The sequence below is a fragment of the Nyctereutes procyonoides genome, unplaced genomic scaffold (genome assembly GCF_905146905.1).
Source record: "Nyctereutes procyonoides isolate TBG_1078 unplaced genomic scaffold, NYPRO_anot_genome, whole genome shotgun sequence".
In the NCBI taxonomy this organism is placed as follows: Eukaryota; Metazoa; Chordata; class Mammalia; order Carnivora; family Canidae; genus Nyctereutes; species Nyctereutes procyonoides.
In genome coordinates, this window is record NW_026575044.1 from 12,019,934 (window position 1) to 12,036,727 (window position 16,794).

A 16,794-nucleotide genomic window follows, 5' to 3' on the forward strand; every position below is an offset into this window, starting at 1 on the left:
ATCGAGCCCTGTGTATGGGCTACCTGCTCAGTGAGGAGCCTGCTTCTCCCTCTCCCTCTGCTGCTCCTTCTGCTTGTGCCTGCGCACGTGCTCTTTGTCAAATAAAAATCTTTTAAAAAGTAATAAAATCTTTAAAATAAAGTAGGGACATAAAGGTACATATTGTTGTGGATATAATTAAATTTCAGAGACTGAAGCTCCTGATGTTCAGTCAACAGAGTGAGTTCATGGTCGATGACAGCACCCCCCCAACCCCCCACGCAGCCTAGGTGGAAACCCTGGATCATGTGATCAAGCCCAGCTTATTTTGTGCTTTATGTTTTTATTTTATTTTATTTTATTTTATTTTATTTTATTTTATTTTTTGTTTTGTTTTGTTTTTTTTTTTTGCTTCATGTATTTAACCAAACTATTCTCTTAATACAACTTTACATATTTTAGATTCTCAAAATAAATTTGGACGCCTTTGTTGTATTAGTTGCCCTGTGTGGTTTTTGGTAGAAGTTGCTTCTTGGTTTCCATGCTGGAGTATCTGGAATTCCTGTGCAGAAAAGGTGAGAGCTAGGCACTGGACCCTGTGACAGAGGGACCCTTCTGTCCTAGGGTAAAAACCATTCCAAGTGCACAAGTATTCAGAGTCCCCACCTAAGAAGGGGAGGGTTGATTCCTGCTGAAATCAGGAGGTGTTGATTCCTGCTGAAAAAGAACCTGCTGGCAGAGGAACTGCCACAGGCCTTCCCACACTAGCTCTCAAGTTTGGAAAGGGCATCTAGGTCCTGGTTCACAAGCTTTTCCAGACCCTCGTCACCCTAGTATTATTAACTTGAGTCACTTTCTTCATTGTTTGTATCCATTTTATAGGTCCGAGGCCAGAGCCTGGAGGGACCTCACCCAGCAAGAGCTCTTGCTGATGGAAATGTAACGTCCAGCATAACATTTTGTTTTTCAAGGGAAAATAAGGAATTCTTTCTTCTGATTAAAAAGTCGTGTGCTTATTATAAGAATTAAAAAAAAAGGAAAAAAAAGAAAAATTAAAAAAAAAGAATTTTAAGCAGTAAAGAAAAGCATAAAGAAGAAAGTAAAGAAAAAAGAAAACCTAAAATCCTACCACCCAGAGATAATCACCTTTTATATTTTCCATAAGGGAAAGATGATAGGCATTGAAATATTTTTCAAGTTTGTCTTAAAGACGGTTTTGAGATGAAGAACACAAAAACCCAGCACTGTTTTTTTTCCTTCATAGCTTTATTGAGCTTTACTTCACATACTGTGCAGTTTACCTGTGTGAAGCATACTATTCAGTGGTTCGTTGTGCTTTCACTGGGTTGAGCAGCCATCAGCACAGGCAACCTTTGAGAGTTTTTATCATGCATACCAGAAAGAAGCCTCAGACCCTTACGCTGTCACCACCACCCTTCCCTGCTCCTAGCAATCCCTGATCTACTCTCTGTAGATTTGCCTGTTTTGGACTTTGCATGTTCATGGAATCATATGATATGTGGTCTTTTGTAACTGGCTTTTTTTTTTTTTTTTGTAACCGGCTTTTATTTACTGTGATGCTTTCACAATTGAGACATCTTGTAGCATGTGTCATGTATGGCAGTTTGAAAAGTAAACCATAATAAAAAATATGTGTCCTGTGTCCAGGCATGCTCTGTGGACTGATTTCAACAGCTAGCTTTCTTATTTTAAAGTTGCATGACTGGTGTACAGTGAAAGTAATGACTGAATCCTTGCATTTTAAAAAATAAGCTTAAAAGCAAAGCAGAAGGCCTTCTGCAGATTCTTTAGAGAAACTCCACATATTAAACTGTGGTGAACTGCAGTGGAACTGTGTGCTGAGCTGAATGTAAATAGAGGGAAGTGCTTAACGGATTTGTGAAATCTCAGATTTGTTTGCCTCCAGGCTCAGTTTATCTGCCCACAGTTGCCCAGCTTCATTTTTTTTCCATGTCCAAGAGCATTTAGCTTAGAAACTTTATACTTTTTTTGATTCTTTTAATTCTCTGTCTTGTAAAAGTAGGAAAGGAGACATGGTCTTTGAAAGTTGGTGTGTTGTACGGTTAGAGTGCAAACACTTTTCTTGGTTACAGGGGTTTCATTTCAGCTCTTTCCATGTGGATACAGCAGTGAGGTTGTCTGAGATCCTTACATAGTATCTGAGACATCCTCATGTCACTGAATGTGCGCCTGCCATGAGTCTTGCCTACTGAGCTAGACACCTTTGTCACCCCCCACCCACCGCCAGACTCCAGTTTTGAAAGCTGTTGCAGGTCCGTTTCTTCTATCTCACTTTGGTCCAAGTGGAGGTTTGGTCCAAGGTCCAAGTGGACCACTTTGCCTAAATTGTAATATTGTATTAAAACTCTGCTCTAAAGTCTTTAGACAGATCTTCATATTTCTTAAAAAATTTGATGATTATCTAATTTTATCTTTATGCTTATTACATTCTTTTAAGTTTTTTGAGTGGCTAACAGGAAAAAACATGATAAAAACTTGAAGTAGGAGAAAGAACTCCTAGTGAAGGAGGGGGACTACTTGTCTTCATTGTCTGAACTCCAGTTGAGTTTTGTACTACTAGCAAGTTGTAGTTGGCTCAGAAGGAAATACTCTTGCTGACCCAGAGATGACTGCTGTGGGCAGAAGGCATGGGCACCTGTAAGGCGGCCCTTCAGACTGAGGAACCCTGAGAGCATGTTTGAAAGATGGAAAGACCGGCATGCCTAGAGTATAGGGAGACAGCATGAACCGGATGGGAGGCAGTGTCCTAGCATGGAGAGAAGGCCCTAGAGTTTGAGATTTATCTTGAGAACAGTGAGAAACATAGAAAAAGAAAAAGGATGAGAGAAAAATGAACAGAAATAGAAGCGCTGCCGTTTTCTTTCCCAGCCCAGTGTTTGTTTAGTGGTCTGGGATAAACAAACGCACCCTCTTTGAAAACCACAGTCTGGACAAGAGGTCATGGAGCATGACGTGTGGCAATGGAGGCCATTTGGAGAGTGAGATTTCAAGGTTGCAGGAAAGGACTTGGCAGTAGATTAACTAGTCATAACAAAAGAGAAGGGGTGAGGAGGGCTCTGGGTTTCTGGTTTGTGTCACTGAGTGGATCCCAGTGCTGGTTAGAGACTCAGCTAGCAATCCAGCAGTGCGCTGACCTGTTGAAGCCCTGCCTGACTGCACCTGTGCCTCACAATGCCTGTGGTGGCAGAGGGCAGGGGGTGCTTGTAAGGTGGTTGATGGACAGCTCTGTTCTGCACAGAAGGGAACATGATATGGTTGTTAGGATGTGGCAGGATTGGTACATTACGGGCCTTCTTACTTCTGATTGACTCTAAAGGTTTCTTTAGCTGGCTTCAGAGTCATTGATTCCACAGCTGAAAATTAAAAGGTCTACAAAATAGGTGTGGGCTAGGGGGCATGTTGGGACTATTGCTGTTCAAACCTCTAATGGGTTATCTGCAGTTTGTCAGCTGTTAGCAGCCATCTAACATTTGCTAAGAAGGGAATAAATGTATCTGAGGCCTTAAATTGAGGAAAAATCAAAGAAATGAAGGAGGGATCACATATACAGTCTGCCTAAGAATTGGCACAATGACATGGGAGAGGTTTATAAGTTGGCCGCCTTTCATATGGCTATAGATGCATGATGCTCAATTTCCTGAGATCTTTAAAGATTTTCTTTATTAAAAACTGCACATATTTTAAAACAATGAAATTTTTTTAAGAAGTATTAAAATGCCACTTAAAAAATGCCATCACTCTGAACACACAGTTTGCTCTTTGTTGTAATTCTCATGTTTGCTGGCATGAAGCCCTGCAGTATGAGACCTAGATATATATGTATATATATTTTTTCAGTCTTATTAAAGTATAATCTAAGAATAAAAATGTATGCCATGATGATCTAGTATAGCTTGTTTTGTGAAAGGATCCCTCCTATCTAGTTAATTAACACATTTGTCACCTTACCTCTGTGTGTGTGTGTGTGTGTGTGTGTGTGTGTGAGAGAGAGAGAGAGAGAGAGAGAGAGAGAGAGAGACAGAGAGAGAGAGACAGTGCGAGAGCGAGAGAGAGATTAATTTTGGTGAGTTACAGCAAACTTTGTGATAGCATGAGGTACAGTGCTATCAACTAGAGTCACCAAGTTTACATTAGATCCTCAGTCCTTACTCATTATATAACTGAAAGTTTGTACCTTCTTACCAGCCTATTTACCCCACCCACACTCCCTGGCAACCACTTTTCTATGAGCTTGGTGTTTTTTTTTTTTTTTTAAAGTTCACATACAAGTGAAGCTATGCAGTCTTTGTCTATCTCTGTTTGGCTCGTTCTGCTTAGCATGATGCCTGCAGGGTCCATCCATGTTCTTGCAAATGACAGGATTTCCTTCTTAAAGCTGAGTAATATTCCGTTGTATATGTTCTGTAATATTCTGGAATGGAATTATCTATCACACACACATAGTCAGTCACACACTGCATCTTCTTTTATCTGTTCATCTGCTGATGGACAGGAGGTTAGGTTGTTTCAGTATCTTAACTATTGTGGATAATGCAACAAACATAGGGGTGCTGGTATTTCTTGGGTATCTTGTTTTCATTTCCTTTGTATATATGCCCAGAAGTGGGATTGCTGGATCCTAGGGTGGTTATATTTTTAATTTTTGAGGAACCTCCGTATTTTTTCCATAGTAGCGGCACCAGTTTGTGTTCCTGTGGTACCTATTTTTGCTTATTTTATTGCAGGCAGCCACACCACTGCTTTTATTCCCTTTCAAAACGTATGTAGTTGAACTTTGCAATCATGAGGGTAATACCTGGGGGGCCATATTGATGGTCAAAAGTGGGAACACTGCCTCTTTGGAAGCTGGTGATGTGCCTATTCAACAGATCGCTTTCCAGAGAGTAAATAGAAGGAAAACCAGCTTTAGGCAAACATTATGTCATTGAGTCCTCAGAAAAAATGCTGAGATGGTTGATAGCCCATTACCAGTTGCCTCGGAACTGAAGTTAAGGGTCTGCTGTAATGATTTTATCTAGCCGAAATGTGCATTTATGCTGATCAGATGCAAACAGCCTGTCATGGTTGTGACTACTCTCTCACCCAGGCCTTTTCTATCTCACTGCTCAGACCAAACACCCAAGGGGAGAGAGGACTGGTAGGCAGAGCCCGAGGATCACCACTTATAGACTATATTAGAAAAGCATGAGCTGCTGCCACAGGGCTGTCTGTGGTCAGAGTGGCTGATAGACCAGGTTGTTTTCTTCTCCAAAAGTCCCATGTAGATGCTGAATTTTGCTTTTTTGGTGCATCTTAACGTCCTCAGTACCTGCTTTCCTTCAGGGCGCATTCATCATCTCTCAGCGCCAACCCAGATTAGTCCTCTGGGCTCTTGGGGGACAGGTGAGAGGTATGGAATGCTGGGACTATAACCCTGAGAGTAAGGGTGCTGCAGGCATCCTATTACTGCTTCTGCCCAGTCTGGGCAGTAACTGCCCTCCTTCTCTCCCCCCATCCTCCCCTACTCCATCCTTCCTCCTCCCCTCCTCTTCCCTTTCTCTTTCCCCTCCGCCCCTCCCCTTGTTCCTTCCTCCTCTTCACCCCCTCCCCCCCCAGCCAAGAGAGTGAGTGGCATCAGCATTCGGCACACTAGGCGTGTGCACACTACAGAATGAATAATCTCGCATCTTTAGGAAATGCCGACTGTGATCGAACTGAGATCAGTATTTTATGTGGTGGCAAGGAGTAGAAGTCTGTAGAAAGAAGATGCCTGAAGATACTGAGTGCAGGAGTGGTGCCTTGTAGTGTAAACTGTGAAAAAAATGGGAGTTTTGGTGGAAAATGTGGGGTCTCATACAGTCCGAATGGTCCCCCTGCATTCTGACAGCCATCGGCTGACTGTGCCAGAATGATTGGTAATGCAGCCTGGCAGGTGCTTTGCTGTCTGAGACGGGATCACTTCTCAGGGCTTTCTTGTAAGTTTTTATATTTTCCTTACTCTCTTTTTCCTTTAAACATGAATTAAAGGAACAGAAGGAGTAAAACCTGAAGACCAGGCATGTTTATTAATAAAAGCTTTTTACAGAAGTAGTCATTTATAGATATCGGTAAGACAGATTCTCTTAAAATATAACTACTAAAATTTTGCTAAATTGTTTATCTTCTTCGAAATGATATGATTGACTTGGTAGACATTTTATATGTATGCCTGTGGTCTCCTGTCATTACAGTAAGTGTTGTGCATGCGGCTTTAATAATAATAGACTGGGTTGTTGGGAGTACTTAGCAAAGGTGACATTTATCAATCTTATTTTGTTTGTGTTTGAAAATATCTGCTGTATGTAATATTTTTAAAGCAAGATATAAATTTAATTGGATGATATTTAATTTCTAAAAATGATAAAAATTCTGATTAAGGTTTATTACCATTTTCAGATATACAATCTTTAAATTGGTTTGGTTCTCAATCTGTGCAAACTTTTTTAGTTAGCATAAATTGTATTAACTCAGTTTAGGGGAAATCTAAGATACTGTCTTGTTTGCCTTTATGCAGTCTTTCTTGAATCAATATATTTTAATCTGTTCATTGTTTTTTGGTTATTACCAACGGAAAAAAATCTTTCCCACAGTGAAAAGAATTTCTTTGGAATTTTATAGAAAATTATTAATGTAAAGTTTTGAATGTCACTAATACTAAGAAAATTTTTAAATTTGTTTTTTTATCCCAGTTTTGAATGTCACCTTGATTTTATATAAGCCTTTCCACTTTTCATAAATTAGCACCTTTTTCTCACTGAGTTTTTTTTTCTTAAATTTAAAGTAAATTTTAATGTAGAAATGCCTATTTGATGTGGCCACATGTTTTTAATAAGATATTTCATTGTGTATATATACATGTTGAGGGAAAAGAGAACGATAAAATGTGGCCTTGGTAAAACAAGAGTACAAAGCCAATGAAGATACTCTTATTTATTACATCAATGACTATAAAACACTTTAATTGCTACAAGCTGTTTAAAAACCGGCTTTGTCTCTTTCAGCTAGTAGAAGTGAATTCTGATGTAAAGTTATTCTTAAGTGTTTCCCCTGAATTTTTTTCAGCTGCTAAGTCTTCTTAATGAGCAGTTCTAAAAGAGGGTAGATACTGTGAAACTCAGCCATGGATCCTGGCCCTCTTACCGCAGTTTCATTTGCTTTTTAAAATATGATTGTGAAATGTAAATCAATTGCACTCTCTAACTCGGAAAAGAGACTATAAGTGCATCATTTGGTCTGTGGCTTCTTATAGGGTTTTTCCACAAATAAGATGACACATAAAAACTCTCTTTAAAGTTTATATTAAAGAAGATACGTTTCTATTAAATTACAGAGCTTCCAGAATGAGGATCTAGATAGGACGTATGTATAAAAACATTTTGAACCTTTCAAAGCACCTTTTAGTTTGTGTGAAGTTCTTCAGATGGCCCCGTTGTCCTTTGAAGCTTCTAACACCAAGGTGTCTGTTGCAGCCCAGAGCAAGGTTGCTGCTACCCAGGACAGCACTAATTTGCGATGTATTTTCTGTGGTAAGCAACATTATGTTTCCATTACTTTTTCAAGCTGTGCTACATACTACTTGCACATTTCCATAACTTTTGTTTCCGTAGGCCATAGTCTGGTTTGTGGTATTTGGGATCGACAGCAAGCTACCGTTTTATGTTGTGATATCTGTTGTGGTTCGTGTAGGTGATTTGGTCAGCTTTTGAGTTGGCTTCTTAGTGAGAATGTAGTTAGAATGAGGGTCTTAAGACTAACCCTTCTTCAGTTCTTCTAACACGAATGAGAGGGGGTTTTGTTTGTTCGTTTTTGTTTTCAGCTATTTTGTTTGAAAGCAGTCTTTTAATTTATAATTTAATGGGGACAAAATTCCATTCACCTTAGTATGTGGCTCCACACGCATCCACATACTACATCCACCTTAGTATGTTTTGAGGAATGTGAATGTGTCTTATCTTAAGGGAGCTTTTGCTCATCGTGAGCTAAGTTGTGGGCATGCATGTTGTGAGGCAGGTGGAGGCCATTGCTGCTTCACTGGATAGGCTTCTGAGTGACAGCCTTCTTTCTCCTGTAGGTGAGGAATGAGCTTGGGCTTCCAGAGGGCTCTTCCACTCCTGTGTACACGTGTGCACATACAGGTGTTGTTCACACGCATGAGCTGGATGTGTCCCTTAGCTGCCCGAGTCACAGTTAGACAGGTACATGCTTGTGTCCTTAACACAAAGATAGAGCTGTGTGGTATGCACACACACGCGCGCACACACACCTTCCTCTGAATTGTTTTTATCCTCATTTGATTCTGAAATTTTCTGTTTTGAAAAACCAAGTTCAGAAAGTGACTTGTAATTATTTGAACATTTTTTTCTCCTGTATATCTTGAATGGCCCAATTACTCTATGAGAAATAAAATTATAAAGTGATAATACTGCTAAAATTTTATATAAACAGTTCAGCTGTGTATATGTACTATATCCATGTGACTCCACTTTTGATGCGATTCTTCAGTATTTCTGATATTGTTTCTTTACATAATTCTATTTAGAATTATTTAAAAATTTTGTACAGCTGGTTTAGGCAAAGAAGCATGTGTGATAAATTTCCAAAAAGGAAATCTCTGATGTATTTCTTAATCACCTAAAGTTCCATTTTCAGATTGCTCCAGGTGACATAGTTACAGCAGTGAGCCTGTGGTGTAGATCTTTGTAACTCCCTCCTCCCCAGGGTTTAATCAGTGACTCTTAGCTGTGCTTATCGGCCTCCTCCCCGGTGCTCTTCTAGGCCACCTTTTGAACTAGCCATGAGCTATTACTCTTATTGGTGTTATTAGGAGTTTTTTTTAGTTCATTCTGAAAACCTACTTGATGTTCTGTACTTTGCTCCTTACTATCTTGAGTTCCACATGCAGAATAATACACTTTACCCAATTGCAGGGAGGATTGATTTGCCCTTAATAAAAGTGAATTTTTTAAGTTGTAAAATAATGTGTTAAAAAGAAGATTTTCCCCATTATTACCTTTAATTGATTTAACGGTGTATAACAATATAATTACCACATTGCTAAGTTTACACTTGATTGTATTGTGTATAATAACACCTATTGGTCTTTTAGTTCTGTGTTTTTAAGCAGTCTGTGGCTAAGTGTGAAACCAGATTTGTGAAAATTAAAATGTGACAGCAGGTGCAATGTGCTTTAGCCAAAATTCAGTATTAATTCAAGACCGAAATGCCATTCATTCCTGGATCTTAGAGACACTCTGTTCTGATTTCCATCATTTATAGAGAACTTATCAGTGGCATGAGCACATTTTCTTGATCAGAAACTAAGTCACATCTCTGCTATATGAATTCTAGCCAGGACATATTAATATCAGCCCTTGTCTCTGGCTATGGTAATATAACAGGGAAATAACCCTCAAAATCAGTTACTGTACTTCATGACACCATTATAGGAGGAGGCAGGCTCACATTTCTTCTCTTTCTTCCCAAAAGAGACCTGTCAGCCACCACATGATGCTTGTAACAATGCTGTCATTTGCCCACCAGATAGGAAAGTGCCTTTTTTTTTGCATTCTGTGAGGACACAGATACTCATTTAGGAATATGACCGATGTGAAATAAGTAAGAGTTACAGTCCAGAAAACAGTGGTGGCTGGAAGCCTTGACTAATCTCAGTTGCTGCTTCCTGCCCAGTGCCTCACATTGGTGTGATTGACTACAGAGTGCTTGATGAGAAGGAAATAGGAAATTGTGTCCCTAAAGGTCTTGACTGACCCAGAACTCTTCTAGTCAGTGCTTACAGTATTTGCATTATTGTTAGATGCAAATGAGTTTCAGTGTGCTCATTATGGTGACTTGATAGTACTGATGGAGAAGAAACAAACAGGACAACTAGATTTTAAATACAGGTGTAAGAAGACACCAGGGGAAGGCCCCTCCTCTCCTGCCCTCCACGGAGAGGATGTCTATGGAAAGAACCATATAGAAAACAATCTTAAGAGTTTTTCTTGTATCAAAATTCCCCTCATTTTAAAAGGATCTTCCTTATAGCTTTCCTCTTTTTAGTTGCATGAATAAACTGTGGTAAATTATTTTTATAATTTAATGATATCAACCAGAGAATACTTCCTACATTTTTAAAACTTCCTTTTAAAACAAGTTTGTTTTTAACTTAAAAAAAATCAAAAGTTTCTTTAAATTGCTTTTAAAAGACCCTTATTCCTCATTCAAGCTTTATTTTTAAGTTATATTGAACTTTTGTTAGTTTTTTAAAATCTGCTTAATAAAACAGGATTGAGTTGAGATTTTGATACCCTTTTCTTGAATTTATATATTTGAGTTAAAATTTACATCGGTAGATTTGTATTGGTGAATTTCATCTGTTAGGATCACCGTTGAGGTCAAAATGCTTGTGCTAGATATGAGCTGTGTGTTAGCTTTTTTTTTTTTTTTTTTTTTTTTTGAGATGGATGCTGGACAAGTCTCTCTGACCCCCTGGCATCTAGCTGTTTAATTATTTGAGTAGCATGAGCTTTTCACTTAAATAAACAAATATAATTTTAAAAAATAAACCAGAATGGTCTCATGAGTTGCCTAGGTTAAATGTTCACATTTAATATTTTTGGATAAATGTAACTTTGGATATAAAAAATACTTCCCCCAAATAGTTTCTATTTTCCCAAGTTTACCCCCCACCCCCAATCTTCTGTTTTTCTCTCCTTCTGCTGGAAGAGATAAGACATCTTTTCCTTCTAAGAATATTAGATATTAGTGTGTGGTTTATTAATATGATAGTCTATTTTTACATCAGTGTGTACACTTCCAAAAAGTGTACAGTGTGTACACTTCCAAAAAGAAAGAAAGAATTCTAGACTGTTTACTACACAAGTTCTATTTTTTATTTATGCAAAAATTTAAGTGCATGTTTAACTTCAAGAAGTTTTTTGATTTTGTTGTTGTTGCTGAGGACATGGGATTAATATATTTTAATATTTCCTTTATGTGGTTCTCAAAATAGCAGACTGTTAGGAAACCTGATGAAATACATCACCACAATTGTCATGTAACTTGTCTTTTAGAGGACAAATTACATGGTTAATCTAGAGATGGGTAAAGAAATGAGGAAAAAATTTAGTAGGTAAGTTTAGATCAAATTATCTGTTTCTCTACAATTGGGATATGCCAGTACTGAACCACATTGCCAGGAAACTTATCCTTCTAGTTGCAAGGTTTACTTTCCTAGTACGGCACAGTTACCAAGAATTTGCCTTAGTACACAGAAGCGTTTCTCTATTACCTGTTTCTGGTACTAGTGGCCTACAAATCACTTTGAAAATATCTGTTGGCATTTGCTGGCACACTAGATTTACTTGTTTACTGGATTCTCTTGTCTCCTGGGTTAGATTTCAAGATTGTTCTGTTTTAATCCTAGGCATTGCATATTGCAAATGTCCCATATTTAGTGGCATTTTTTATAAGATGGCAAAAATGGGTCTGCATTGCACATGGTATGTGGGAATGGATGGTCATTAGTTTCTCGTGACAGCCATGTTGGTTTGAATGTAGGGTTTTTGTTTTTTTGGGTGTTTTTTTTTTTTTGTTTGTTTGTTTGATTTTGTTTGCTTTTTTTTTTTTTTTACCCCTAATGAAAAGTTATTAAGATTACCTCTGTTATATTTAAAACTCAGATAAGTAGGTTAATTATATATAGAAGTTTAGCAAATGTTTGTTTTCACCAGGGCTGGAAATGCCAAGCCATTAAATAAAAATGGCAGCTTAAATTGGGCAAATTTGATAAATGCATTAGCATTCTTCATCCTAGTAATAAGGTTCTCATGCTCTCTCTCTCCTGTTTTTCATTTCCAGTGTTCTATTTAGGTGAGTTTTTGAATTCTGATTTTTTTCATTTAACTTCTCCCTCTTCACTTCATGAATAAATACCCCAAAGAGAATGTCTCATTGTCTTAGAAATGTCCAGCTCAGGTGCCTATTCAGATGCTCATTGAACACTTGTTTTCCTCCAGCTCTTCATATATAAATGTTTATTTTTCCTTTATTGTTGATGTTTTCCATTTGTTTCAAGTAAGCCTTCTGGAGATGATGACAGCATTATGTTGCAGTCTTTCATTTGCTGTGTGTTATGTAAAGCTTATATTTTATTTTGCTAAACAAAGAGAAGATACATTTGTAAATATGTGATGGTTTTATGTTATTCTTCTCATGATTTTATCTCCTCCGTCCAGCTAACTATAAAGATAATGTTCATCTATAATGTTTTCCCTCCCTTTTAGGGCCAACATTGCCTAGACAAAATTCTCAACTGCCTGCCCAAGTTCAAAATGGCCCATCACAAGAAGAATTGGAAATTCAAAGAAGGTAAATTTTATGTTGTTATTTGCAGTTTTTCTTTCTACTGCAGAAAACCTGTAAGCATCCTAATATTGAAAGTGGATTATATCTTGTCAGCCGTTTAAAAGTCACTTGGCAGCATACAAAGTGACTTTCACTTCAGGGAGTCTTATTTTTATAGCAATTATAAATTGATCTATGGTCATTATGGTTTTCACATAACTAATTTAACTAGAAAGTTGAAATCATGGCTATTAGTAGAAGTCATTGATAATGAGATATTACCATAGTGCTTAGTAATGGAATACAAACTCATTCTATTTATGATTAAATTGCTGGTTCAGTAAGATCAATGATAACATCTTGTTGCTTCAATGTAATTTATAAAGAAATACAGTACAGTTTGTAAGAAAATTTCTCAATTAGCAGAGTCTCCGAACTATAAGCTACCAAATTTGTAACAAAATAGTTTTATAAAATTCAGATACATTCAGTAAAATTGAGTTAGTTAAACTCAGGTGTTCGATTTTATTTATTTATTTCATAAGATTTTATTTATTTATTTATTTGGCAGAGAGAGAGAGAGCATGAGCATGGGGAGTGGCAGAGGGAGAAGCAGACTCCCCATTGAGCAGGGAGCCCCATGCATGGCTCCATCCCAGGACCCTGGGATCATGACTTAAACTCAAGGCAGATATTTAACCAACTGAAGCCACCCAGGCACCCCTAGGTGTTCCATTTTAAACATATGAAAACTTTTTGGAGATGTTGATGTTGCTTTTTATCACTAGTCGGTCACCTGTTTTATTTTAGACAGCTGATAACCATCATACTTAGATGGATTCTTCCAGTTGACAAGCATTTGATCCATAGCATGCCAGCATCTCTTCTTCTGACCTTTGATTTGGATCTCACATTTGAAACACTCTTCAGATTCTCTGTGTTGTTTTGATGTGTGTGTCATGTTCCCCTGTCAGCTAGAGGGATCTCTCACCATGTTCCGTGTTGGCTGCTTTGGTGTGTAACTGCTTGGCTCTTGGGGAAGGCCCTTCTGAAATGAGTTTTGGTTTTGTCACAGCCTTTTATATTTAGTAAAGTTGCTCTGGAAATAGCTCCAAATTTGATGAAAATCTATCCAACTCTTTTGAGTGAAGCTATAACAAATATAAATACAATTAAATTTTTATAGAAATAAGGAAAGTTTAAAAGATGGAATTTGGTTCTATATTGAGTGTTTTAAACAGAACAATTCCAAGAGTTAGAAATTGTAATGAGACTGTTGCCTCCCCCTCCATACACACACATAGACACACACACACACACACACACACACGGAAAAGTAACTAACAAAAAATGATCATGGGGTGCCTGAGTGGCTCAGTTGGTTGAGTGTCTCACACTGTTTAGGCTCAGAGCTTGATCTTAGGGATTGTGAGATCAAGCCCCAGGTCAAGCTCTACACTCGAGGGGTCTGCTTCCCCCTCCTTCTACCCCTCCCTCTGCTTGCATACTCTGTGTCTTTCTCAAATGAATGGATAGATCTTTAAAAGAGAATGATTGGGAATAACCTTTGTGGAAAGCTAGGAAGGACCAGGAAAGAACCCAAATGTAACATAATTTCTGGCATCATGGAAGGACAAGTGGCTCCTGGGACAGTTGCTGGATGAGGACAATGCAGGATAGAAATAGGAGCCAGCAGAGGGTACTGCATCATCAGATGGGTGATCCTTTGCATGGAGGTCATTCAGAACAGAACTTGGAACTTGCAGTTTTAGTGGAAATGAATATTGAGTGAATTTTTACTAACTGCTGTGAAAATGCTGTACCTTGAGTCTGATTTTGTCCCGTCCAAGCGCTGGCCCTGCAGCGCTCACCTGGCTTTTCTGTTTGTATATAGGAAGATACTTCAGAGTTTGAAAATTGAATGTTGTCTATACTGCTCATTTAGTTCAAAACTTGAACTCAGTCGTTTTGAAGAGTAAAATCTAAAGTTCTGAAAAAATTTTAAATTATTTTCTGTAAATAATTTAATTTTTAAAATTTTTTGGTAAATAATGTAAATTTTCCGTGTAAATTTTTATTTTCTGTCCCTAGCTACAGTCTTCTTTATTTTTTAAAAAGATTTTTAAAAACTATTTTTTATTTTTAAGTAATCTCTACACTCAGCATGGGGCTCAAGCTTATAACCTCGAGATCAAGAGTCTAACACTGCACCAACTGAGCCAGCTGTGTGCCCCCTTTTCTTGTAGGGAAACCTTCCATTTGGGTACCACTTTCTCTCAGTATTAATTTTTTTTCTCTGTCCCTTCCCTTCTCTCTCCTTCACCCACTTCCTTTTTTATCTGCTGAAATCTGTTTTGTGTCTCCTCAAATCTGGAAATGCTGCTTCCAGCATTGACTTGTTTCTACTTCAAATATCTCCTCTTTGTGCAACTTTGCCTCTTTGTTTTCTTCCTTTCAAAGTGCAGAGTCTCTTCCTTCCTGCCTTTTGTCCCTTGTACCCCTCACTCCTCTGGCTTCTTACATGAACATGCGCACAAGCTGTCCTTGTTCTCCCTCTGTATGTGGTATACCTTGACAGACTGATGATTGGGTTGCATATTGAAGCTTTCCCTTAACTGTCTTATCCTGGTGGCTTCTACATTGACAGCTGTGATCATACACCTGAGATCTGTGCCATATTGCCCACGAAATAGGGTAGTATCATAGACCCTCCTGAGAATTTGGCGACAGCAGCAGATTCGTGCCATCTTTCCCCCAGCCTCCCGCCCTTCTTACATGCACATATATGTGCACTTACATGCAACATCTGCATGTCATTTCAGAGGGTCACAGACCCCCCCCCCCCCTTGGTTCCAACAGTTGATCCTCAGTGAGAATTCCTGTTTTGGAGCTCATGCATTTGGGTGTCCTACTAATACTGCAGTGTTAAACCCTTATGATTTCTTTCTTAATGTACATGCCTTCTTCTCTTTAATATTTCTCCCAGACTTTCTGCTTAGAGGGTCTGTAATGCTCTTCATTCATGATCTCTATTCCAGTGTGCCCTGTGACTTCTGTCTCTAAAAGCCTGTTCTACTCTTCTGACATTCTCATTACTAGTAGCTTCCAGTATTTGTTCTCTTACATACTGCCAGTGTTTTGTAGTTGATTTACTGATCTTTAACCTAGACTTCCTTTCAGTTATTCCCACTTTATTACTGTCAGATTAATTTTTCTTAAAGTCATTTGCACGTGGTAGACTCCCTTTATAGCACATGGTAGATTCTGGAGGGCAGAAGATGGGGAGGGTCGCCTGCCTTCCCTTCCTATTAATGCCCAGAGTTTAATCACTCTTAACCATTTCTGCATTTAGTAGTCCTGATAGCTTCTTCCATAGCATGAAATCATATGCTGCTTTTTCTATTTCTTGATGAGTCCTGTGACAGCTGGGGGCCGTGGACCCACCCCCTAGAAAGCACAACTTGTCACCTCCCTGGCCAGCTTCCAGCAGCTGTTAGTTTCAGCCCTGACACTGGTTTCTCTTTAGATTGAACCTGTGTCTTCGCTTGAGCTGTTTCCACCTTCTTCGTTCTGTGACACCCCTGTCCCTGTGCTTCCATCCCATCCCCTGGTTTTCTCATTTAACAATTTATACATTTGCAGTCGTCTTACATCTGTCCTTAATTTGGTCCTTATGTTTACAGGTGTTCTGCCCCCTTCCCCGCCCCCTTTTCTGGAATCCCTTTAAACCTGTGAACCACAGTAATCTGGATTTTTAGGACTATGTCATGAACTAAAGTTTTAGGGTTTTGTGGGGTTTATTTTCTTTAGCTCAGTACTTAACGGACCTTTTTTCCATTTGAAGACTTATAACCATTTAAACATTTCTTCTCTCTGTTTTCTGAGTTCTCTTTTGGGAACTCTTGTTAGTCAATGCTGACCTTTCTGGGTTATTTCCTCATGATACTTATCTTGTCTCATTTTTTTGCTTCTTTTTCAGTTCTGTATTCTTGGAGGTTTGTTTGTTTGTTTTTAGATTTTATTTATTTGAGAGAGAGAAAACAGAGGCGGAGTGAGAGGGAAAAACAGACTCCCCACTGAAGAGGGAGCCCGATGTGGGACTTGATACCAGGACCCTGAAATCATGATCTGAGCCAAAGGCAGACACTTAACCGACTGAGCCACCCAGACACCCCTCTTGGCGATATTTGTAACAATATATTCTAGGCCAGTACCATCTAGTAGAAATGTAATATGGATCACGTATGTAATTAAAATTTTCGGGCAGCCCTGGTGGCGCAGCAGTTTAGCGCCGCCTGCAGCCCGGGGTGTGATCCTGGAGATCTGGGATCGAGTCCCACGTCAGGCTTCCTGCATGGAGCCTGCTTCTCCCTCTGCCTGTGTCTCTGCCTCTCTCTCGCTCTCTCTGAA

General features: G+C 38.7%; 1 protein-coding gene across 4 annotated transcripts in view; it reads left to right on the forward strand.

Annotated features, from left to right (window-relative positions):
• The window catches only part of ENAH (ENAH actin regulator), a 140,442-nt gene that overhangs the window by 88,995 nt on the left and 34,653 nt on the right, over positions 1 to 16,794 (forward strand). For all 4 annotated transcript variants that reach the window (XM_055323830.1, XM_055323832.1, XM_055323833.1 and 1 more), the window contains exon 4: positions 12,324 to 12,408. In XM_055323830.1, coding sequence (XP_055179805.1) covers positions 12,324 to 12,408 — 85 coding nt within the window. The remainder of the gene's footprint in view (positions 1 to 12,323; positions 12,409 to 16,794) is intronic.